This window comes from Cynoglossus semilaevis, chromosome 9, assembly GCF_000523025.1.
Source record: "Cynoglossus semilaevis isolate Cse_v1.0 chromosome 9, Cse_v1.0, whole genome shotgun sequence".
NCBI classification, from domain to species: Eukaryota; Metazoa; Chordata; class Actinopteri; order Pleuronectiformes; family Cynoglossidae; genus Cynoglossus; species Cynoglossus semilaevis.
Window position 1 is genome coordinate 357183 of NC_024315.1, and position 24201 is coordinate 381383.

Sequence of the window (24201 nt, forward strand, 5' to 3'; positions counted from 1 at the left end):
CGAGGTTTTCCCTCTCTCCTCTCTGTTCCGGTCACTGTCCCAGACTCTGTACCTGGCCTCTCTGCTCATCAAGGCTCTGTGGAACAATGCTTTGGCAGCCAAGGCCCAGCACTCCAAACAGAGCTCCTTTGCTTCCCTGCTCAACACCAACATCCCCATGGGCAACAAGAAAGGTCAGTGTCAAACAGCCTTTTATGCTTGAGCGGTTTTTAACAGTCAGGTCGAGTTTGCATTGAGTGAATGTGTCGGTTTAAAGGGATGATGAGTCTGTCACATCTTATGACCTGTAAGACTGGCTCCTCCAATAGAAAGACCACTCACTTTGTTCAGTTTGTGCTACTGAGGTATATAAAAGACACAAAAGTGACAAAACTTTGTACTTGCTGAAGGCAGTGAGCAGTTGAATCAGACAAAGCCCACCCCGATACCCTCCACTCCCCCCCGGACAATTGGTTAAACACCCATTGAAGGTGAATGTTTTCAGTAGATTCATGCTTCTGTTTCTATGTCTTTACCTGGCCTTAGGTTCTCCAGCTGCTAGTCCAGATAGCAGTGACAACAGTGACACACAGCACAGTGGCGGCAGTGACATGGAGATGGATGAACAGATGATGAGTGGGAGTAAGAGGAGTCAGCAGAGACTGTCGGATACAGAGGTACAGATACAGATTTTCCACAAACATGTTTGATTTTGCAGAAGAGAGAGGAGACGATTCTGGTAGCATTTTGTTGACCCTCTTGGCACAACGCCTTTGTTTCTTTCTGTCTCCTCAGGAGTCGATGCAGGGCAGCTCGGATGAGACGGCCAACAGCGTGGAGGAAGGCAGCAGCGGGCCGGGCAGCAGCAGTGGACGCAGCGAGGCCTCGAGCAACGAGGCTCCGTCCAGTAGAGCCAGTCAGTCGGCCGGTAGCCCTGGCAGTGAGATGCACTCGGACGACATGGCTGACAGTGAGGTCCTAAAGGAGGAGGAGGAAGACGAAGATGACGAAGAGGAAGATGAGGAGGAGGACGACGACGATGATGACGATGATGAGGAGGAGGATGAAGTTGAGAGCAACAAGCATGCAGCAGATGGTGGTCAGCCCAGGGAGCTGCGGGAACAAGCAGAGTCGAGGAAAAGAAAGGCTGGGGAGGCCCTCGGTGAGGCCTTGAGTCAGGTCGTGGGGCCCAGTGATGCAGGGGGAGGAGCCAAACCCAAAGTGCTGCAGTTTAACAACCCAGAGACTTCTGCTGCTATGGTTGCAGCAGCTTCAGCATCCTTGGAAGGACGCTTGAGAATGCTGGACGCTTCTTCAGCATCATCGTCTACACGGCCCGAGGCTGTGGAGCCTCAGCAGCAAAAGTCAACAGATATTGGCCCTCCCCAAGTAGTTCAAGGCACACAGGAGCCTCCCTGTTTACCCCGGCCTGGAGACTTTTTAGGAGAAGCCATGGGCAGTGAACTTTTTAACTGTAGACGCTTCCTGGGTCCACACCACCATCATCACCACCACCATCATCACCATCATCATCACCACCACCATGAAGGGTGAGGCAGCTGTTCTGAAAACTTCTGTTCTAATTCCTGACTGTTCTCTGATCTTTCTTTTTTTTACATTATTAGTGGTAGACTAAATCTAAAAACATATAGTTTAAAGATCTAAAAATAGCTGACAAAATGATGAGGAGTCTCCTCGTTGTGGCAGAATTGTACATTTCCTAAAGGAATTGGTCAAACCTGTGATTTTCTTGTTAAATCCCATGACAGACCAGATCACACAAAACTTTCAAAACTCTAAAGACCAAAAGTCTAAGACCGTCCTGTGTCCCTCTCTGTCCCCCTTCTTCAGGCCAACGATGGAGGACATGCTGAGCGCTGATGATGTCAGCTGTAGCAGCTCCCAGGTCAGCGCCAAGTCGGAGAAAAACATGGCTGACTTCGATGGTGAGGAGTCGGGCTGTGAGGAGGAGCTTGTTCAGATCAACTCCCATGCTGAGCTCAGTTCACACCTCCAGCAGCACCTCCCCAACCTGGCCTCCATCTACCATGAGCACCTGGTGCAAGGTGAGCTGCACACTGCTACTGCCCCTCTGTACTTCAGGGACCAGGCTTGAAAGTTTTTGTTTTAAACTGTTGGTTTTTGGTGTAATTTCAAAACACATTACTGTAGAAACCATTGTATGAAATTAGTTTAGCAGCTCTTTGAACAATTGAGGAGTGTTTAATGTTGTGTCGACGTCTGTTTGTGGTGTTTGTGTGAAGGTCCAGCTGTTCATAAACACCAGTACTCTGGCAGCAGCAGCAGTGGCCACAATATGAACGACATCAACCTGGACAACGTCTGTAAGAAAGGCAACACTCTGCTGTGGGACCTGGTGCAGGACGAGGATGCGGTAAAACCTCACTGCATACGTTATCATCTTTAAAAAAAAAAAAGTTATTTTAATCGTTTTAAGTTTCTAAAAATAAATCAAAAATAAATCAATAAATGGCCCCAAGACAAATAGTGGTTTAAATAAGAGTGTGGAAATCTTTGGTAAAATTAAGTTAACTATACTTTGTAACATTTTTGTGTGTTTTCACGCCCACATGTTCTTTTGCAGATCCATCTGTCTGAGACTTTGGTAAAATTAAGTTAGCTATACTTGTAACATTGTAACATTTTTGTGTTTTCACGCCCACGTGTTCTTTTGCAGATCCATCTGTCTGAGGGTCTGATCAACGAAGCAGAGAAGCTGCTGTGTTCACTGGTGTGCTGGTTCACCGACAGGCAGATACGAATGCGTTTTATCGAAGGCTGTCTTGACAATCTGGCCCACCACCGGTAAGACAAGACTAGTCCAGGACCCTGTAATGGAAATGCACAAAACTGTAGGCACTGTCAGCAGTTCCAACAAATAATTGTAATGTTGGCTCAAAATGTAGTAGTTTCTGGTACCAGTTCATATGGTAATGTTATTGTAAACTACTGCATTTATTATGCTTGTAATTTTGGCGCTATCCAATGTTCTAGGTACTATTTTCTGTGAATTTTTTTATATATGAATTATTTAAATCCCACTGTGAGTCTGACTAACACTTTTCTTCTGCCAACAGGTCGGTTGTTGTTTCTTTACGACTACTCCCTAAACTTTTCGGCACTTTTCAGCAGTTCGGCTCAAGCTACGACACTCATTGGATCACTATGTAAGTCCTCAGAAATTTTAGACATTTTCACTATATTTTCAGCCAACCTTTACCTGCGTTTCCAACCATAGGCTAGCTATTTGTCTGAATTGTAACAAATTCCCTACTTGCGCTACATTTAGACATTTTTCTTATTTATTTGCAGCTGAGCTTTAGGTATTAGCGGCCTACTTTTTTTTTAATCTCATTTGAAGTTATGGCATTGTGCTTTGTGTTAGGACTAAGCTGAACAATTTACCCTGAATTTGAACCCCAGCGAATAGACAGAAGAAATGTCACAATATTTTCTCTGTGTTTTGGTTTAGGTGGGCAGAGAAAGAGCTGCACATGATGAAACTGTTCTTCGACAACCTCCAGCAGTACATCCAGGACGTACGTGAAAACAGGCACAAGTTCTCACTGTAAGTCTTTCCAGTTGCGCTCTGCCTTATTGTCAACGCTGTCGTTTTTTGTTTTAATCCTAACCTCGTGATGGCGCTTTTGTTGCTCTAATTGCAGGTACAGCCACAGTGCTGAGGTCCAAGTTCGGCTGCAGTTCCTCACCTGCGTCTTCTCCACACTGGGATCTCCAGATCACTTCAGTAAGATTCAGCTTGATTTATTTATTTACCTAACTTGAGTTGATCTGTAATCTGCAGTGTTTGGATTAATCTTATTCTGTGAAGCTGAATCACTGTGTCTGTGTTTGTATCTGTGCCTCTTAGGACTGAGTCTGGAGCAGGTGGACATCCTGTGGCACTGTCTGGTGGAAGACTCAGAGTGCTATGATGATGCCTTGCACTGGTTCCTCAATCAGGTCCGCAGCAAAGACCAGCATGCCATGGGCATGGAGACATACAAACACCTGTTTCTGGAGAAGGTGAGAAATGAGACACGGAAAGATTTATCTCCATGACTAATATTTTTGAATTTGTCAAGGAAAAGGCTCAAATTGGCCTTTTACAAAAAAAATGTTCAAATACCACACTAGCTGACTGTATACTTAAAAAAAGTTACTTTTAAAGTAGGATTTTGTACGTTGTATTTTGGAGGAACAAGCTAGGAATTATACTTTTTCCTTCAGTGTGTGTTTTTCTCAGTGGATCTGACCTTTTCCTCTGCAGATGCCTCAGCTTAAGCCTGAAACCATCAGCATGACGGGCCTAAACCTCTTCCAACACCTGTGTAATCTGGCCAGGCTTGCCACCAGCACCCTGGAAAGCGCCTCTAGCTGCGAGGTACTCAGACCCTTCCTCTTCCTCCTCCTCCTCCTCTTCTAGGACACTTGATCTATCCACCTACTCCTGTTCTCAGACAGATAATAACAATAATTCTTGTCTCTGCCGCCCGCAGCTCTGCGGGATGGACCAGCTGTGGGGAATCGCTCTGAGAGCCCAGTCTGCTGACATCAGCCGGGCTGCCATTCAGTACATCAACTCTTATTACATTAACGGTCAGTAAATCCTCTTCAGTTTTATTAGAAATTTAAATTTTTTGCAAGTGAAGGGGCCTCACGGGTTTCTGTATCTGTATCTCTGCAATTTGACATTTCCAGCAGGAAAGACGGGCCTGGAGAAAGAGCAAGAATTCATCAGAAAGTGTATGGAGAGTCTGCTCATGGCATCTGCCAACCTGGACAAGGATGCTCAGTCCAGTCTGACCAGCATCGAGAGAGGATTGCTTATGCTCAAGACTCACCTGGAAGCTTTCAGGCGAAGGTCAGAAATCCAGAATTGTATTCCAGACAAATACGGGGCTTGCATAGAAAGAAACTTTTATTCTGTTAACTACAGGGTTGACCAAATGAAAATGTTTTTGTCAGGTTTGCGTATCATCTGCGACAGTGGCAGATTGAAGGCACAGGAATTAGCAGCCACCTGAAAGCTCTGAGTGACAAGCAGTCGCTGCCCCTCAGGATTGTGTGTCAGCCCGCCGGCCTCCCTGACAAGGTATGACCTTTGTTTTTGTTTTTTTTCAACAATCACATATTAGTTTCATTTGGGAACATTGGACAAAAAATAAAATATAGCCACATGTAATCTATTATAAATTCTTGCAGGTTAGATGCTGTGAACAGCAGCGTGCGTTCCAAAACCAAACGACTAAAGTTAGTCAAAGAAAGTAACAAGATCTCTCATATTTTCCTCTCTTAGATGACCATTGAGATGTATCCGAGTGACCAGGTGGCAGACCTGCGAGCCGAGGTGACCCACTGGTACGAGAACCTGCAGAAGGAGCAGATGAACCAGCAGGCTCAGCTGCAGGAGTTTGGCCAGAGTAGTCGTCAGCAGCAACAACAACAACAACAACAGCAGCAGCAGCCACAGCAACAACAACAACAACAACAACAACAACAGGCAGATTTCCCAGGTAAAGATGCTCAGCTGCAGCTGAATTCTGGTGGTTGAATCGCAGCACCTGCTTTCTGACCATGTGTGTTTCTTCTCCTGCAGGAGGTCTAATGGGACCTGTCAGGATGATCTCCTCTGGTCATGAACTCACCACTGACTATGACGAGAAGACTCTTCATGAGCTTGGCTTCAAGGACATGCAGGTCAGGTTTCATCATAAGAGTTCCTTACCTCCCACAGGAGTTCCTAGTAAATGCATTCCAAACAAATCTGTCCAAAATTTAAAAAAAGAACAGCAGTATTAATAGCAATGAAAAAGTCATTTAGTAACATGGCTTTGCACACTTTTTCCTCAGATGGTGTTTGTTTCTCTTGGAGCCCCCCGCAGGGAGAGGAAGGGCGAGGGTGTCCAGCTCCCAGCCTCCTGTCTGCCTCCCCCTCAGAAGGAGCACATCCCCATGCTGCTCCTCCTGCAGGAGCCGCACCTCACTACACTCTTTGATCTGCTGGAGATGCTGGCTTGCTTTAAACCTCCGAGTCCAAGCAGTGATAAGAAGGTCCATGAAAGTCCAGAGGTGTGAGAGGAGGACTGACCCGTCCTCAACTGGAATAACTTACTATCTGCTAACACAGTTAGTTTGAAATTACAAGTAAAGATTACATTTTTTCTTTTCCAGAGTACAAGGTGTGAGGAGCTTCACCTTCACGCAGAGAATCTGTCTCGTCGGGTGTGGGAGCTGCTGATGCTTCTTCCTACATGTCCCAAGATGCTGCAGGCTTTTCAGAACATCTCGGATGACACGGTCAGATACTATGACGGACTAGAACATTTCTTGGTTAAAAAACATATAACAAGTTAGAGTTTATAAAGTTTTTTTACACACTTGTGACGACCTGGTGCTTTGTGGATGTATGTTTTCTTGCAATTGTGCACATGTAGGCTGGGGAGGGTCTGTGCTGGAAGGAACTGTTGAGGATCAAAAGTCCACACAAGCTGCTGTATGCTCTGGAGATCATTGAGGCCCTGGGAAAGCCTAACAGACGCATCCACAGAGAGTCCACAGTAAGACCACATCTGACAAACATCTTGCAGGGTTCCAAAGTTTGTTTTGAAAGTCTGATCTTATAATCAACCCTATGCTTAACTTGTCGTGTTATTCTCCCAGGGCAGCTACAGCGACCTGTATCCAGACTCTGACGACTCTAGTGAGGATCAGATCGAGAACAGCAAAAATACCTGGAGCTGTAAGGTGGGTCCTGCACTGACATCACTGAAAACCAAGAGGGGGTGTCGTTGGTTTCACTGAATTTTCTTTTTTTTTTTCCCTGCTCTTCAGTTTGTTTCTTCTGGAGGTCTGCAGCTGCTGCTGGAGATTTTCAACTCTGGCATCCTGGAGCCCAAAGACCAGGAGTCATGGACTGTGGTGAGATATTCACTGAGCTCCACACTCACATTCTGACATATTCTCACCGTTCCTGTACAAACCTGCTAACCAAAAGAATCCACTCTCGTCTTTCACTGTAGTGGCTTCTCGACTGCCTGGCCTGTCTTCTCAAGCTCATCTGCCAGTTTGCTGTGGATCCTGCAGACCTCGACCTGGCCTACCACGATGTCTTCTCATGGTCTGGGCTTGCTGACAGTCAGAGGAAACGAGCATGGCCGGGCAAATCCCGCAAGTCGTCTGTGGAGCACGGGAAAGTCCTGCACATACCTCGACTCACAGAGGTAAAAAAATAAAATTAAAAAAAACCTTGAAGATACATTTTTGAGGATAACATATCTTCCTTTGATGTGCTGTGGTCTGACTGATAACTTTGGTTATCAACAGGTTTTTCTAAGCCTTGTCCAAGGCACCAGCCTAATCCAGAGACTGATCAATGTGGCGTATACCTACGACAACCTGGCACACAGGTGAGAAACCACACTGGTGTAAAAGGAAACTGCAGGCTGACTGTTCTCACACGGACATGGCATTTTAAAAAACACCAGCATAAAGCATCTTCTATTTTGCTTTATTAACCTTTTGGTTAATTTTAGATGTTTGTTAAACTTTCAGTTATTTCTGTTTTGGCTTTAATTCCAGATTTTAGCAGTCTTAAATCTTTCGGTTATTTTTTTGCCGTAGTTCTAGTTATATTTATCTCTCTTGGGGCTGGGTTTCATCTAAATTACATTTCAAATGTACTCTACCTTTTTAATGATCTCAGTGGAATTTTAAAGACCATCTGTGTTTTTGTTTTTGGTTCTGCAGAGTTCTGAAGGCTCAGTCTGACCACAGGTCCAGACATGAAGGTAGGAACTAAATTTGGTCTGGAAGTGTAAAATAACAAAGCTCTATTTTTATGTAGGTAGTAAAAAATTGACTCTGTGGTCTTTATGTTTAAATGAACCTGCAGTGACTCACTACTCCATGTGGCTGCTGGTGAGCTGGGCTCACTGCTCGTCCACAGTCAAGTCCAGTCTGGCTGACAGCGAACACCTTCACGACTGGCTGAAGAAGCTCACACTGCTGGTGCCAGAGGTGAGTCCGCCCTCAATCAAAACCTTTTTTTTTATGGACAGAAAGTACAGTTCGAGAGTACAGTTAGTCATCGTAAAAAAACTACAAATAAAAGTAAATTCTACTTGTTTGTATTGATTGTATTGGTTTTTTTTTTTACTCGGCTGTCAGCCTGCAGTGAGACACGAGGCTTGTAACGGACTCTACAAGCTGTCGCTGTCAGGTCTGGAGGGAGGAGAGTCCATCAACAGGTCCTTTCTGCTGCTCGCTGCCTCCACGCTGCTCAAGTTCCTGCCGGATGCTCAGGCCCTCAAGCCACTGAGGGTGAGTCTTACACACAACTGTCATCCAGCACGTTCACCTGAAATGCATCTGTACAATTCTTGTGCAGTGTCTATAAACTATACGTACCAACATGTTACTAATTCACTCTCAAAACTTGGGGAGATGAATCAAAATTATTCTGTTTGGTACATTTTAGTAGTTATTTAAAAAAAACAAACTCTGCAGGCTAACACTCTGTGTCCAAATTCCTCAATGATTGGACACAATTTGAGCTTTGCTACAGTAAAAATCAGTCAGTCTCTGAGAGACATTGTCCATGTGGTGGGACAGATGCTGGAGACACTGGAACATGGTTTTCACCCAGAGACAAAAGAAAGGCTGTTTAAACTGCTGTGTTTCACAGTCAGAGGAGTGAGTCGAAGTCATTATCCTCTTTTTTTTTTTTTTCTTTTTTTTTCCGTACACAGGTGGAGGATTATGAGGAGGAGCCTCTGCTGAAAACAGGCTGTAAAGAATATTTCTGGCTGCTCTGTAAACTCATCGACAACATCCACGTCAAAGACACCAGCCAGGTGAGAACTTTTACTGCAGACCGTGACTCTGTCCAGTCCAGGTTTGGTTTTTAGTGGCGTCTTCTTAGTCCCGGTCTGTTTGAACTCACAGAAGGTCTCTCCCTCTCTGTCCCCGACTGGCCCCATGCAGACCACCCTGCTGGATCTCGACTCTTTGGCTCGTCACCTCGCTGACTGCATCAGGAGGTCAGGCATTCTAAAAAAAAAAAATCAACCTCTTTGAAAATTAATTTACACTGTCACATGATCACATGTCTGCACAAAACTCTTGGAGTCTCCATGTTACTATGCTGGATTGGGGCCTAACAGTTTACATAACAGAATACACCTTGACATTTTTTAAAAATAAAAGAAAACGTCAGATTGAAAAAGAAAATTTTATTTCTCTGTCCTCCAGCCGTGAGCTTGACATTTAAAAAAAAACAAAACATCAGATTGAAAAAGAACATTTTATTTCTCTGTCCTCCAGCCGTGAGATTCTAGACCAGCAGGATGGGACCATCGAGGACGATGGTCTGACGGGCTTGCTGCGTCTGGCCACCAGCGTCCTCAAGCACAAGCCTCCCTTCAAATTCTCCCGTGAGGGTCAGGAGTTCCTCCGCGACGTTCACAACCTCCTGTTCCTGCTGCCCAGCCTCGCCGACCGCTCCCAGCCCAAGTGCAAATCCCACTCGGCCCGTGCTGCAGCCTACGACTTGCTGGTGGAGACGGTGAAGGGCTCCGTGGAGAACTACAGGCTGCTGCACAACTGGGTGATGTCTCAGCACATGCAGGGTGAGGACGCTTGTCTGCGAGGGGCCTTCAGAACCGGTACCCATGGACTAAACTTTTTCACTCTACTGTCCTAGTGATTTATATTAATGTAACGATGGTTGGTGTATTTCATTTTTTACTGTTTTTTTTTTTATGCAAACTACCACTCTAACTTAAGTCTATGCTGAATTTGACCTTTATTATGCCTATTTTTTTGTAATATATTTTGCTTATTTTAACAAAATAGGTGGAGAATCATAACATAATTTTCCACAGCTTTAAATCTTGTCTTCCTGCTTGTTTCCACAGCCTCTCACGCACCATACAAGTGGGACTACTGGCCGCATGACGATGTCCGGGCTGAGTGCCGCTTTGTTGGTCTGACCAACCTGGGAGCCACATGTTATCTGGCCTCTACCATCCAGCAGCTATACATGATCCCTGAGGCCCGACAGGCTGTTTTCACTGCCAAGGTGTGAGGCGTGACCCAGAACACAGATTCAAGCGTCTCGGAATCAGAGCTCTGTGGATTCTCATCCTCTGTTTGTATTTGTGTTGCAGTATGCTGAGGATATCAAACACAAGACCACACTGCTGGAGCTGCAGAAGATGTTTACTTATCTCATGGTGCGTTTACAGCACTGACTGACCAACCGGTCACTGGAATTGGCTGGTTTCTAGAATGACTTTATGAACCAACATTAGCACATAGTTTGGTAACTCTCTTTTTGAGAGTTGCCAAAATGGAGTTATAATGATTTACATAATCTTTTAGCAAATTATCAACTTGGTTAAACTACAAGTCAGATTAGTTGAAAGTTAGGCTTGAAGTTTTTTTTGTTTTAGCATAAAACGACCAAAGATGAGATGACGAGTGATAGAAAATGATGGTGTTGAGGATTTAATATATGTTGAAAATGATCGAAGTGGTGGAAAATGGATGATATTAGTGGCGGTGATGACAGTTATGCTGTTTTCCTCAGGAGAGCGAGAGAAAGGCCTACAACCCTCGGCCCTTCTGTAAGACCTACACGATGGACAAACAGCCTCTGAACACCGGAGAGCAGAAGGACATGACGGAGTTCTTCACTGACCTCATCACCAAGATTGAGGAGATGTCACAAGAGCTGGTATGTTCTTTCAGAACAACGTGTATCTCTTTCACACTGATCCCTGGTTCACCTTCTGTGTTTTTGTTTCCTCAGAAACACACAGTGAAGACACTGTTTGGAGGCGTCATCACCAATAATGTGGTTTCTCTGGTGAGTCTCAGGGTTTGGCATAAAAAATAAAATCTTGTTTTGTTATTCCTTAATTTTCCTCGCATACCATTGTGTAGTGGAGATTGTGATGGTAAGGTGGGTGATCATTCACATAAAAAAAATAGTTCTGTCACCTTTGATTGGTCAGGGAAAAGCAACAACGTTTTTTTTAGACTAATCAGATTTTTTTTCTACTGTAAGCTCTGTCTCCATGGTTGCTGTACTGTCTTTGCTCTGAACTAATTACTGTGCTCACTGTAGTGGTAAAGATTTTTTTTTGTGTGCGTGTGTGTGTGTTTGTCAGGACTGCGAGCATGTGAGTCAGACTGCTGAGGAGTTCTACACAGTCAGATGTCAGGTGGCAGACATGAAGAACATATATGTGAGTATTAAGGAACCACCAGCTCCGTCACAGAAAAACCACTGTTTGTGTGAGAACTAACATGTCGGCTGATGTTTAGGAGTCTTTGGATGAAGTGACAATCAAGGACACACTAGAGGGCGACAACATGTACACCTGCTCCCAGTGTGGCAGGAAGGTCCGCGCTGAGAAAAGGTACAGCAAGCCACGTTAAACCTGGTGCTTTACACTCACGGCAACAAAGTAACCACTAGATTAAAAACTGTCTAAAATATAATAAATAGTTTGTAGTAAATAATTTCTTTTGCTTGTTCTATAACAAGTAAAGAAATGGCTCATGTCTAGGTCAAACAATGATAAAAAGCCAAGTCAAAGACTGTCTTCTGGTCTAAACGTCCTGAAATAGAGTTGCTAACAAAACCTAAAGTTCTAATATTTGCTGCTGATAATTAATTGAACAATTGACTGACTGTTCGTCTCCACTTACTCTTTTGTCCTGTTTCATCCCCACAGAGCCTGTTTCAAGAAGTTGCCACGGATCCTGAGCTTCAACACCATGCGCTACACCTTTAACATGGTGACCATGATGAAGGAGAAGGTCAACACGCACTTCTCCTTCCCCCTGAGGCTGGACATGACGCCCTACACTGAGGACTTTCTGATGGGAAAAGGAGAGAGAAAAGACGGTTTGTGACACATGACTGAATAAGGAAGTTTCATTTGTGATCAGCCAGCTTGCCTGTTACTGCAAGAAAAGAAAAAAGCTAAATATAACTTACAATTTGAAGGAATGTTTAATGAGTTGAATCGGAAACCTGACAGGATCCGTTTTGTCTCCACCACAGGTTTTCGGGAGGAATCCGAGCCAAAGGTGACAGAAAGCTACGAGTACGATCTGATCGGCGTTACTGTGCACACAGGCACGGCGGACGGCGGCCATTACTACAGCTTCATCAGAGACATTGTCAACCCACACGCTTACAAGAACAACAAATGGTGAGAGAGGAAACGCTGCTCAACAAAAAGCAACAACTTTTTTTTTAACCTTTTATTTTGAGTCATCATACTTTTCTGCCTTTTGTCATCAGGTACCTGTTTAACGATGCTGAAGTGAAGCCCTTTGACTCGGCTCAGCTGGCCTCTGAGTGTTTTGGAGGAGAAATGACAGTAAGTTCAGCAGACAGTGATACAAACACGGAGGCTCATTGACAAACATGATTACTATTAGAAATGGTACTCAACTAGAGCTTGCTTTGCGATAATGTTGCACTCTACAACATTCAGAGCCTTGTCCTAAGGTACAGCAGCTTTGTCATACTACAGAGTGTGCTGCCATAGTTAAAATGGATGACTCTTAAACCTGAAAAACCCTACATAGACAAAGTTGCTATTGAATTGGTTTTAAGCCGAGGTTTGGACTGAAGTTTCCAGCCGCGGGTATTTGTTAGATGTAGTTATATTATTACAAGCAGTCAATGGGTGTTTATAAGGTTCTGAACAGAGGATGATGGGCATTGTTTTTTTTCTTTGTTTTTTTAACCAGATTTTGTCTTCTTTCAGACTAAAACCTACGACTCTGTCACTGACAAATTCATGGATTTTTCCTTTGAGAAGGTTAGAAACACAAATTAATAAAAAAGTTAAAAATGTGGGTTTTTTTGGGAAAAAGGTAACAGCAGTAATTTTTTGTGTGGGGAAAAAGGTAACAGCAGTCATTTTTTGTGTTTTTTTTTATTTTTTTTTTATTTTTTTTTAAACAGACTCACAGCGCCTACATGCTTTTTTACAAGAGGGTGGAGCTGGAGGAAGAGAACGGCAAAGACTTCAGCTTTCACGTCTCCCCCGACCTGTTGGAGGTCTGTCTCTAACCATGATACTATCTTTCTTTTTTTTTAATTTTTTTTTTATTTCCATCATTTAAATTCCCACACCTCTGCGTCTGTTTGTGTGTTTTAGTGGATTTGGCACGACAACATGCAGTTTCTTCAAGACAAGAACATCTTTGAACACACATATTTTGGGTAAGAGCAAACTCCAAAGTAGCTTTGTCACCTTACAACAGTTTTAATTCCTGGTTACATTTGAATTCATATCTGGTGAATGGGGTTTTGCTTGTTAGACAATTAAAGGTGGAGAGGGTAAGGTACAGTAAATGATGGCTAAATGGTAAACAAAAATCAAGATGGTGCAAAAATGTAATTCTGCCAAAGGAACTCCAGGATATACCAAAAACATCTAGAACACTAACCAACAGAAATAGTAGAGCGATAATTCAAACAAAAACAACTCTCTTGTTCCAGCTTCATGTGGCAGCTGTGCAGCAGCATCCCCAGCACACTACCTGACCCTAAAGCAGTTTCACTCATGACGGCCAAGGTAAAACACTAGTTCTGTTATTGATCATCTATCTGTCTGTGCTGTGATGAAACAACGCTGACATTCTTGGACATTAAAACGTCTATTGTTTCCTTATTTTTCAGCTTAGCACATCATTTGTTCTGGAGACTTTCATTCACTCTAAAGAAAAGGTAAAAAACCTCACGATCTGTGTTGTTGTGGGTTTTCAAAGACAGCACAGATGTGTCCTCTAATGTCAGTGTCTCCCTGTGTGTGTTTTCAGCCCACCATGCTGCAGTGGATTGAACTCCTGACTAAACAGTTCAATAACAGCCAGGCCGCCTGCGAGGTTGATCACAGATCTACTCCTCCTTAGAGATGCACCGATCGACTGACCCGTGATCAGAATCTCTCGTTTTTGTTTTACACGATCCGTCAGTCAGCAAACATCACACCGGTTTTGCTGCAGATCATTTTGCTCGTGCTCTGTGTCAAAACAGGAGAGCAACCTTGCACTCGCAAGCTGAGCTTGAGCTGAACATGTCGTTAGGTCAGGTCGCCACGGCCGCTTAGAATTTATGTAACAGTAAAGTTAACCACACAAACCTACCTAGAGCTTTTATTTTGATTTAATTTCTTTTTTCCCGAACTAGTGTTTCTGAGCTGATTCACGTCATGTGAACGTTACACTGTGTATGAGGAGGATTTCTTTTTTCTTATCCTACCACACGCACAGTCAAAGCAGAGATGATTTTAATGCTCAAGAAAGAGTGCTTTGCTTTGTATATGTTTGCAATGCAAAACTCTTCCCAACCAAGTTTTCACTTGGACTTTGGTATAGAGAATCAACAAAAAAAAATTCAATCGGTGCATCTCTACTTCTGTTTTTTTTTGCTTCTTTTTTTCTTTAAATGTTGCCTTCATGACACTATTCACATCATTGTTCCCCTGTTCTTTTTTACAGTGGTTTTTGGACCGGATGGCTGATGATAACTGGTGGCCAATGCAAATTCTCATCAAGTGTCCAAATCAAATCGTCAGACAGGTCTTTTCTTCTTTCTATTTTTGTTATTGTACAAACAAACAAATGTTCAATATACCGTTCTGTCTTATCAATGCTTCTGTTGTGTTTATGATTTTTTTCTGTTTTTTCTCTACCTGTGTTTTCCCAGATGTTCCAGAGGTTGTGTATTCATGTCATACAGAGGCTGCGACCGGTTCACGCCCATCTCTACCTGCAGCCTGGAATGGAAGACGGGTTTGTCCAACTCGCATCTCAATCCTAAAATAAAAACACACCCACAAAGACACGTACAAGGCATCATCCTAAAATGAAAACACACCCACAAAGACACGTACAAGGTTTATTTAACTTTTTGTCCCTTCTTCCTCCAGTTCTGACGACATGGACGGCGCAGTGGAGGACATCGGCAGCCGATCGTGTGTCACCCGCTTTGTTAAAACTCTTCTGTCCATCATGGAGCATGGAGTCAAACCCCACAGCAAACACCTGACCGAATACTTTGCCTTTCTCTACGAGTTCGCCAAAATGGGAGAGGAAGAGGTCAGACTGATATTCTCACTCTCATTTTTTTTTATACTCACAGGAAAACCAGGCTGCCTCTATAAACAAGCTGCCTTGGCCACTAAGCTAATCATTCAGTAAATGTATTTGTAACATCATCATACGTGTATGATGTTTCATAATCTGTCCTCTGTTGATCTCACTATAAAACAAGCTTTTCTGAAAGGAAAAGTGAAGATTGTAAAACACTTGGCTTATGTGACTAGTGTCCAAAGGGAAAATTAGATATTTTAGCTACTTTTCATTATAGATGGTGCTAATAAATGTTATGTCTGCATGCCATGAAAACCTAAGGTGTCTCCGGTTGACCATTGTGAATGCTCTATAAGGTTGCTTGTGTCTGTGATGTGATATTTCAAAATTAAATTTCCTACGTAGCATTTTTATGTTTTTAATTATGTTTTTTCATATCTTCTCACAGAGTCAGTTCTTGCTGTCACTACAAGCCATATCCATTATGGTGCATTTCTACATGGGAACCAAAGGTCCTGAGAATGTGAGTTCACCAGGTTATCCAAGGTTCTGTGTATTCTCCAATGACTTTTCATCAGCATTTTGTTGTTTTGTTTCAATCCCTTGTAAAAAAAAAAAAGAAAAAAAAGACTTGTTTGTTTGAGTTCAAAATAGAACAAACTGCAAACCTAAAACATACATTTAGTTTTTGTTTAAAGACTGGTTAAAGAAGGATAACTCTTGGCCAAAACCATGATCTAAAGCATAAAAAGTGATGGAGTCCTTGTCTTGCTCAGTGTAAGTCAACGGTTATGATTTGTCCTTTAATGACGTCCATGAATGTTTCCCTTTAGCCACAGGTGGAAGTGCTGTCAGAGGAGGAGGGAGAAGAGGAGGATGAAGAGGAGGACATCCTGTCTCTGGCAGAGGAGAAATATCGCCCTGCTGCTCTGGAGAAGATGATCGCTCTCATCGCTTTGCTGGTGGAACAGTCTCGCTCTGAGAGGTCTGAAAACGGACGCATTTCTGCAAAACCTCACGTTCTAAAGTAGCTGTGTCCGGTTAGTGATGGTGGTCCTCCTCTCTCACGTCCACCCTTGTGTCCTCTGTGTTTTTTCAGACACCTGACTCTGTCTCAGAGCGACATGGCAGCTTTGACAGGAGGGAAAGGTTTTCCATTCCTTTTCCAGCACATCAGAGACGGGATCAACATCCGGCAGACTTGTAACCTGATCTTCAGCCTGTGTCGATACAACAACAGGCTGGCCGAACACGTACGACAATCTCACCCACACTGCATCTCTCTCTCTCTCTCTCTCTCTCTCTCTCTCACACACACATAATTAAACTTTGATCTGTCTTTTTCTCATCTGTCATTATCTCTATACAGATCGTGTCCATGCTCTTCACCTCCATTGCTAAGTTGACTCCTGAGGTAAGTGGCGTACAGTGGCACTTCTTCTATGCTGTTCACACTCGAGAAAAAAACCAAACGTGTTAAAAGTTGATTAAAAATTGATACTGTGACAAAATAGTCCAAATTGAACTAAAGCAATGAAGACATTGGCCAAAAGATGGCTGAACAATAAACAAACTTTTGCCCAAGATTTATAAAAAAATTTGGCATCCAAATAAAACCATATATTTAGAATAAAATTTAGTGTTGACATATGTCCCAGTGGACATGATTGCAAAATACAGTTAACGTTCCCCTAAAATAATGCAAGCAATATTTGACTGAGAAATAGCAAACTGATGCATAAAGTCTGAATTTAATGAAATCTTGATTTGTTTAACTAAATATTAGCCTGAACATGAGTGTGAAGTAGCTAAATGTTAGCTGCTGAGTCTGATCTGGTCTTTTTCTGGTGCAGGCTGCTAATCCTTTCTTCAAGTTGCTGACCATGATGATGGAGTTTGCAGGTGGACCTCCTGGGATACCGTCCTTTGGCTCCTACATCCTACAGAGGATCTGGGAGGTAAAGACCGTGGGAAACTGATAAATTAAAAAACAAGGCATCAACAATTGTCTCATGATGTGTGTGTGTGTGTGTGTGTGTTCAGGTGACACCTTTTAACCCGTCTCAGTGTCTGGACTGGCTGGCCGTCCAGACACCACGCAACAAACTGGCCCACAGCTGGGTCCTGCAGAACATGGAGAACTGGGTGGAGCGCTTTCTGCTGGCCCACAACTACCCCAGAGTCCGGACCTGTGAGTCCACACTGACTGATGACACCCCCGCCCCTCCGACCAGCTTTAGAGAACTTCAACTAACAACTTTATCTCCTCCTCCTGCAGCGGCAGCCTACCTCTTGGTCTCACTGATCCCCAGTAACTCCTTCCGTCAGATGTTCCGCTCCACCCGCTCCCTGCAGCTGCCAACCCGTGAGCTCCCCCTATCGACTGATACCACCCTGGTTCTGCACCAGGTCTACAACCTGCTGCTCGTTCTACTGAGCAGAGCCAAGCTCTACGTGGATGCCAGTGTTCACGGCACCACCAAGCTGGTGCAGTACTTCAGCTTCATGACCTACTGCCTCATCTCCAAGACAGAGAAGCTCATGTTCTCCACCTACTTCATGGACTTGTGGAACCTCTTCCAGGTTTTTACTCCTGTTAAGCACCTCCTCATTTCTCCTGTCTTTCATGTTTGACAGTCATAACTTCTCTTGCTTCTGAAATATTACATTTTCTACATTTAAATATAAAAAAATAATAATTTATTAGGAAAGAAACATGGTGAATACAGGTTTTATAAAATAATTGATAAAAGTATAAATTAAAAAAATAAATTAAATCTGTTAAATGTATTATTGTCAGTGTGACAAAATATATTATACATTTACGTGCTTTATGCAACAGTTTTGTCATTTTTTTCTTTATTAAATAATCAATTAAATTATTTCATAAAATTGTACCTTAATGAAGAATCTTCACGTTAAAATTTACTTTTTAAAAAACGTTTTTTTAATATATGAATGTTTACGTAAAAGACGGTACCAAAAAAAACACCTTTTCTCTATTTTTCTATTTTCTTGTTTCAGCCCAAACTGTCAGAACCCGCCATCGCCACCAACCACAACAAGCAGGCGCTGTTGTCATTCTGGTACAACGTGTGCGTGGAATGTCCTGAGAATGTGCGCCTGGTGGTGCAAAACCCCGTAGTGACCAAGAACATTGCCTTCAACTATATTTTGGCGGATCATGACGACCAGGAGGTGGTGCTCTTCAACCGTGGAATGCTTCCTGCCTACTACGGCATCCTGCGCCTGTGTTGCGAGCAGTCACCCGCCTTCACCCGCCAGCTCGCTTCCCACCAGAACATTCAGTGGGCCTTCAAGAACCTGACGCAACTAACAACTTTATCTCCTCCTCCTGCAGCGGCAGCCTACCTCTTGGTCTCACTGATCCCCAGTAACTCCTTCCGTCAGATGTTCCGCTCCACCCGCTCCCTGCAGCTGCCAACCCGTGAGCTCCCCCTATCGACTGATACCACCCTGGTTCTGCACCAGGTCTACAACCTGCTGCTCGTTCTACTGAGCAGAGCCAAGCTCTACGTGGATGCCAGTGTTCACGGCACCACCAAGCTGGTGCAGTACTTCAGCTTCATGACCTACTGCCTCATCTCCAAGACAGAGAAGCTCATGTTCTCCACCTACTTCATGGACTTGTGGAACCTCTTCCAGGTTTTTACTCCTGTTAAGCACCTCCTCATTTCTCCTGTCTTTCATGTTTGACAGTCATAACTTCTCTTGCTTCTGAAATATTACATTTTTCTACATTTAAATATAAAAAATAATAATTTATTAGGAAAGAAACATGGTGAATATATGTTTTATAAAATAATTGATAAAAGTATAAATTAAAAAAATAAATTAAATCTGTTAAATGTATTATTGTCAGTGTGACAAAATATATTATACATTTACGTGCTTTATGCAACAGTTTTGTCATTTTTTTCTTTATTAAATAATCAATTAAATTATTTCATAAAATTGTACCTTAATGAAGAATCTTCACGTTAAAATTTACTTTTTAAAAAACGTTTTTTTAATATATGAATGTTTACGTAAAAGACGGTACCAAAAAAACACCTTTTCTCTATTTTTCTATTTTCTTGTTTCAGCCCAAACTGTCAGAACCCGCCATCGCCACCAACCACAACAAGCAGGCGCTGTTGTCATTCTGGTACAACGTGTGCGTGGAATGTCCTGAGAATGTGCGCCTGGTGGTGCAAAACCCCGTAGTGACCAAGAACATTGCCTTCAACTATATTTTGGCGGATCATGACGACCAGGAGGTGGTGCTCTTCAACCGTGGAATGCTTCCTGCCTACTACGGCATCCTGCGCCTGTGTTGCGAGCAGTCACCCGCCTTCACCCGCCAGCTCGCTTCCCACCAGAACATTCAGTGGGCCTTCAAGAACCTGACGCCTCATGCAAGCCAGTACCCCGGGGTGGGTGGAGGTTCTACACACTGACCACACTTTGACTTTTATATTGGTTTTGGTATTCAGCTAGGCTTTTATAGCTTTTATGTATTAAGGACTTTTATGTCACACAAAGAAAATTATTTTAAATAATATATAAATGTCAGCTAATTATACACAACAAAAACCAACCTATTTGATTAATCAAAAGCCCAAACGTGCAAAACCTGTAAATGAGCAGCAAAAAAAAAACCTGAACCAAAAGACAGCCAGACAAAGCAGCTAAATGAAGTATAAAATACACAGATTTGGTCAAAAATAGCTAATTAAAATGAGTTGCTGATACATAATCAATGAAATTACCAAGACAAGAAGTCGTATCTTATATTTCACTGAAGGACCTACAGATTACAAAATTTTCCAGATTAATTACATTACTGTCAAATGCAAACTTTATTTTCTTTTTTTTTTAATTTTTAACTCAATACAATAATATTTTAAAATTAAGTGTATTGTGGAGTTATCTAAATTTACCTGGAATATAACCTTACTTACAAATTAATATAGTCCTAATTTATTTAAGCCAAGTCTGTTTTTTAATGCTGTTTTTGCTGCCCCCTGTAGGCGGTGGAGGAGCTCTTCAACTTGATGCAGCTGTTTGTGACTCAGCGTGGTGACATGAGAGAAGAGGAGCTGGAAGATGTGAAGCAGTTTAAGAAGACCACAATCAGCTGTTACCTGCGCTGCCTGGATGGACGCTCCTGCTGGACCACTCTGATCAGGTCAGCTCCAGGTCCAGGACCACGTCTTGGACCACACTGTCGATGTTTAGCTAGTTTGTGTTAATATTGCAGTTTATTCATAGGTTATTTTCTAAGGGAAAAAACAAAAAGTTTTTGTTTTACCTAATATTTGCTAACAAACTTTATTCTTCTGGGGGTTATTTAATGTTTTGTTTTTCTAAAACTTGTTCATCTGCCGCTCCCACTCAGTGCCTTCAGGGTTTTGCTGGAGAACGACGAGGACCGTCTGCTGGTGGTCTTCAACAGAGGACTCATCCTCATGACTGAGGTCAGAATTTGAGCCTGCTCTAAAACCAGTGTGAAGATCTGGCTTCTTGTTGTGTTTTAACGTAATCAGATGTTGACCGGAGTGACATTTTCGTAGACTACTTAAATCCTCATCTCCACTGTGCCTTCAAATCAATCAACTGTTCCAACCCGGTGTTTTCTCTCTAATGCGTCTTTTTCTTCTTTTTTCAGTCCTTTAACACACTGCTTTTTCTTTTCTTTTTTCAGTCCTTTAACACACTGCACATGATGTACCATGAGGCCACAGCCTGTCATGTGACAGGAGACCTGGTGGAGCTGCTCTCCATCTTTCTGTCTGTCCTGAAAGCCACACGGCCGTACCTACAGCGCAAAGGTAAAACTATCGATCCATCCATTTATGTGTGTGTTGGCCCAGTGTCTGAGTTTGTTTAACACAGATGTCCTTGTCCTCTGGTGTCCCAGATGTGAAGCAGGCTCTGATTCAGTGGCAGGAGAGAATCGACTTCGCCCACAAGCTTCTCACCTTACTGAACTCCTACAGCCCACCAGAGCTCCGAAATGCCTGCCTGGGTAATCAGTGCTTATCATGTGTCGCTGAACTCTTAGGAAACTAAAACCCTGTAAAAAAAAAACTCTGTTTGAAAATCCTCTGAGATAGAAGGTATACGTCTACTGCTGTCTCCACCAGAGAAAGTTCACTGTGTTGATTCAGGACTTCGGTGATTGTAATGTTTTGTACAGAATTGTTTCAGTGGAAAAACCCGACCACAAGAGGCAGCAGAGGAACAGCAGCTCCTTGTCCTTACTGAAATGATTAATATTCAATGTAGTGTGTTAGAGCGAGTCAGGTTTTGGTGCGTCTCTGATGACTGATGTTTGCCGGGTTAGGATAACTGTAACATGAAGGGTGGTGTAGTAACACTGTGGTTCCCTGTTGGTTCTGGATCTTCTGCAGACGTTTTGAAGGAGCTGGTTCTGCTGAGTCCTCACGACTTCCTGCACACACTGGTTCCCTTCCTGCAGCACAACCACTGCACGTACCATCACAGCAGCATCCCCAGTGAGACTCCTCCTCTTCCTCTTTGTCCTCCTTTTTAGAACCCTCCTCTTCTGTTAAATATTTAATATTTAAATTAATATTTAAGGTTTTTAATTGGTTTTCCTCGTGTATTCATTTGTTCGTGCAGTGTCGTTGGGTCCTTACCTTCCCTGCAGAGAGAACATCAAACTGATGGGAGCTAAGAACAACATCCGCCCTCCCAGGCCAGAGCTTAACATGTGTCTGCTGCCCTCTATGGTAGAGAGCAGTAAGGTAAGCCCCGCCCACTAGACCCCCCCACTCACCCACTGTCTTTGAAAGTATTGCGTTTTTTGTTTTCCCAAAAGTCTCCCTTTTACTTTTTGTTCTTGTCTACTCACGTTTTTTGGCAGTTTTACCACAAACCGTTTTCAGCACATATGGCTGACTGGTGAGCGTCCATTTTGCCTATTTGTGTTCTTCTGAGCTCTGCGTGTGTGTGTGTGTTTCAGGGTAAAGACGAGGTGTATGACCACATGCTGCTGGATTACTTCCTGTCCTACCACCAGTTCATCCACCTCCTCTGTCGAGTCGCAATTAACTGTGAAAAATTTAATGACACGCTCATCAAACTTAGTACGTATCTGCTGTTATGGTGCTAACTTTTCTGGCCTTTTTGAATATTTAGTAGTAATGTTTTTGTTGTGGTGTCTTTGTCAACTTTAAGTTGAAAAAAACTTTTTTTTTTTTTGTTGGTAATATTATTCTGGGAGTTTTATGTATTTCTTTTAGTTAGGACTAACAGTGTTATTTGTTGTGTGAGTTTTAACTTTTCTGTCTAATCTTAAGTTTTTTGATAAAGGTTTCTAGCTGTTTTTAGCTGGTTTTGTTTTTCTTCCTCGTATCTAATATCTTTATTCAAAATATTTTTTGGTTGGCTAACCCATGTATGTGTTAATTTTTGTTTTCAATTTTGCCTAACTTTAAATAATTTCCTTATCGGATAACTACTAGTTACAATTGCAGAACATGTGACTCTGTGCTGACTGTATTTCCCCTGCCATTTTTATGAACACGCTATGCTAATTCTGTGTGTAAATGATTATTCATTAGGTGTGTTGATTGCATATGAAGGACTGCCTCTTCACTTGGCTCTCTTCCCTAAACTGTGGACAGAGTTGTGTCAGTCACAGGTAACAGTTTGTGTTCATTATATTGTGTGATTTTGGTAAAACGGCAGTGACTCATGTTTTGTTTTTTTTTGTCTTCCTTTTTTTTTCTTTTAGTCAGTTCTGGCTAAAACCTGCGTAAAGCTGCTTTGTGACGACCCGGCCTTTAACGAGTACATCAAGTGCATTCTGATGGACGAGAGAACCTTTCTCAACAACAACATGGTCTATTCCTTCCTCACGTACTTCCTTCATAAGGTGACACAGTTAAACTTAAAACTTAAACTTAAACTTAACTTAACTTAAGTTTGTTTTCTTTGTAAAATGGATATATAGGCGTCAGGTGACTAACATAGAAACAGAGGGATCTACATTTGGAATCACTAGAGAAGAAAGAAAAGAAATATATAATGAACCAACGTCATGAATATTTGACTGTTAATTGTTAATAAAAAAAGATAAGGTGAGTAAAAAGAGTGTTGGAAACTGGGTCAGGAAGGTTCGAGTCCACCAGCTGCCAAGTTGCCCTCCCCCCTGCTGACTGTGGTGATGGGTTAAAAACAGAGGTCATATTTAGTTGTGTGTTGTGTGATGTTGTATAATAAACATGTTAATGAAGATGTTTGTGTTTGTCTGCAGGTCCAGGTTCTGTCTGGCCCCAGCTGCTCCAACCTGATTGGTGTTCTGGTCTCCAATCTGTTGGGTGAACACAGCAGCCTTCAGCCAGAGCTGATGATACAGAGCCAGGAGCTGAAGAAGAAAAGCAGCGTGCTCAATGCTGTACGAATGCACACGCACACACCCACACACGCATACTTGTTGGTCAAAAGCTAAAAAACAAAAAGATTGGAAGGAAAATTGACTTTAGTTAAGCCAGTATGCTTATTTGGCTACAATTTAATTTAGATTAAAAGGAAAAAGATTATCCTCAAACATAGCAAAAAACAACATACCTACATTTCGAAACTAAAAAAAAAAATACAATACAAATGTCAAAATAGTTCTTGGTGATTTTTAATATTTTTTAGATTTATTGGTCAAACACTGCCTCCTGCAGGCATGTTTAAAAGCGTGTTTGTAACTACTTACAAAACCAAAGATTTTTTTTCTTTGTGAAACACCTGTTTGTTTGAATCCAGTTCAGAATAAACTGCTTTGATAATGTTGCAAAGACACTGCTACAATCTTCCCATTCTGTCCTTCAGGACCTGAGGGCACTGGTGCTGCTCCTGTCCATCCAGCCTCCTCAGGCCCTTGACCCCGCCCTGTGCCCCGCCCTCCAGGAGCTGCTGAGCCGCTGCCGCATCTGTGTTCAGCAACGCAATGCAACTTTGGAACTGGAGGCGAAGGAGCACAAGGCTAAAGGTTCATCACACAACTAACATCTAAGAAATATTGTTTGAGTTTTTCAGTGTTAGCTTCTGTGT

The 24201-nt window shown here is 42.7% G+C and overlaps 1 protein-coding gene across 1 annotated transcript in view; it reads left to right on the forward strand.

The window, feature by feature from the left end:
• Positions 1-24201, forward strand: part of usp34 (ubiquitin specific peptidase 34) — a 34854-nt gene that overhangs the window by 8749 nt on the left and 1904 nt on the right. Inside the window, exons 12-77 of the mRNA XM_025058905.1 lie at positions 44-173; positions 526-656; positions 775-1529; positions 1831-2045; positions 2244-2374; positions 2678-2805; positions 3078-3167; positions 3473-3568; positions 3666-3748; positions 3872-4026; positions 4271-4384; positions 4500-4599; positions 4705-4864; positions 4969-5095; positions 5300-5516; positions 5600-5700; positions 5854-6072; positions 6175-6300; positions 6438-6560; positions 6664-6747; positions 6835-6921; positions 7023-7223; positions 7327-7409; positions 7750-7790; positions 7895-8019; positions 8170-8322; positions 8751-8855; positions 8986-9041; positions 9325-9629; positions 9918-10081; positions 10170-10235; positions 10592-10738; positions 10814-10870; positions 11175-11252; positions 11332-11426; positions 11745-11917; positions 12077-12227; positions 12320-12398; positions 12792-12845; positions 12992-13087; positions 13188-13252; positions 13532-13607; positions 13712-13759; positions 13852-13917; positions 14533-14613; positions 14741-14826; positions 14964-15132; positions 15575-15649; positions 15960-16111; positions 16226-16379; positions 16496-16540; positions 16980-17084; positions 17170-17317; positions 17405-17709; positions 19233-19562; positions 20160-20317; positions 20528-20606; positions 20834-20960; positions 21050-21157; positions 21543-21647; positions 21775-21899; positions 22118-22241; positions 22719-22798; positions 22892-23032; positions 23414-23554; positions 23980-24139. Coding sequence (XP_024914673.1) covers positions 44-173; positions 526-656; positions 775-1529; positions 1831-2045; positions 2244-2374; positions 2678-2805; positions 3078-3167; positions 3473-3568; positions 3666-3748; positions 3872-4026; positions 4271-4384; positions 4500-4599; positions 4705-4864; positions 4969-5095; positions 5300-5516; positions 5600-5700; positions 5854-6072; positions 6175-6300; positions 6438-6560; positions 6664-6747; positions 6835-6921; positions 7023-7223; positions 7327-7409; positions 7750-7790; positions 7895-8019; positions 8170-8322; positions 8751-8855; positions 8986-9041; positions 9325-9629; positions 9918-10081; positions 10170-10235; positions 10592-10738; positions 10814-10870; positions 11175-11252; positions 11332-11426; positions 11745-11917; positions 12077-12227; positions 12320-12398; positions 12792-12845; positions 12992-13087; positions 13188-13252; positions 13532-13607; positions 13712-13759; positions 13852-13917; positions 14533-14613; positions 14741-14826; positions 14964-15132; positions 15575-15649; positions 15960-16111; positions 16226-16379; positions 16496-16540; positions 16980-17084; positions 17170-17317; positions 17405-17709; positions 19233-19562; positions 20160-20317; positions 20528-20606; positions 20834-20960; positions 21050-21157; positions 21543-21647; positions 21775-21899; positions 22118-22241; positions 22719-22798; positions 22892-23032; positions 23414-23554; positions 23980-24139 — 8854 coding nt within the window. The remainder of the gene's footprint in view (positions 1-43; positions 174-525; positions 657-774; positions 1530-1830; positions 2046-2243; positions 2375-2677; positions 2806-3077; positions 3168-3472; positions 3569-3665; positions 3749-3871; positions 4027-4270; positions 4385-4499; positions 4600-4704; positions 4865-4968; positions 5096-5299; positions 5517-5599; positions 5701-5853; positions 6073-6174; positions 6301-6437; positions 6561-6663; positions 6748-6834; positions 6922-7022; positions 7224-7326; positions 7410-7749; positions 7791-7894; positions 8020-8169; positions 8323-8750; positions 8856-8985; positions 9042-9324; positions 9630-9917; positions 10082-10169; positions 10236-10591; positions 10739-10813; positions 10871-11174; positions 11253-11331; positions 11427-11744; positions 11918-12076; positions 12228-12319; positions 12399-12791; positions 12846-12991; positions 13088-13187; positions 13253-13531; positions 13608-13711; positions 13760-13851; positions 13918-14532; positions 14614-14740; positions 14827-14963; positions 15133-15574; positions 15650-15959; positions 16112-16225; positions 16380-16495; positions 16541-16979; positions 17085-17169; positions 17318-17404; positions 17710-19232; positions 19563-20159; positions 20318-20527; positions 20607-20833; positions 20961-21049; positions 21158-21542; positions 21648-21774; positions 21900-22117; positions 22242-22718; positions 22799-22891; positions 23033-23413; positions 23555-23979; positions 24140-24201) is intronic.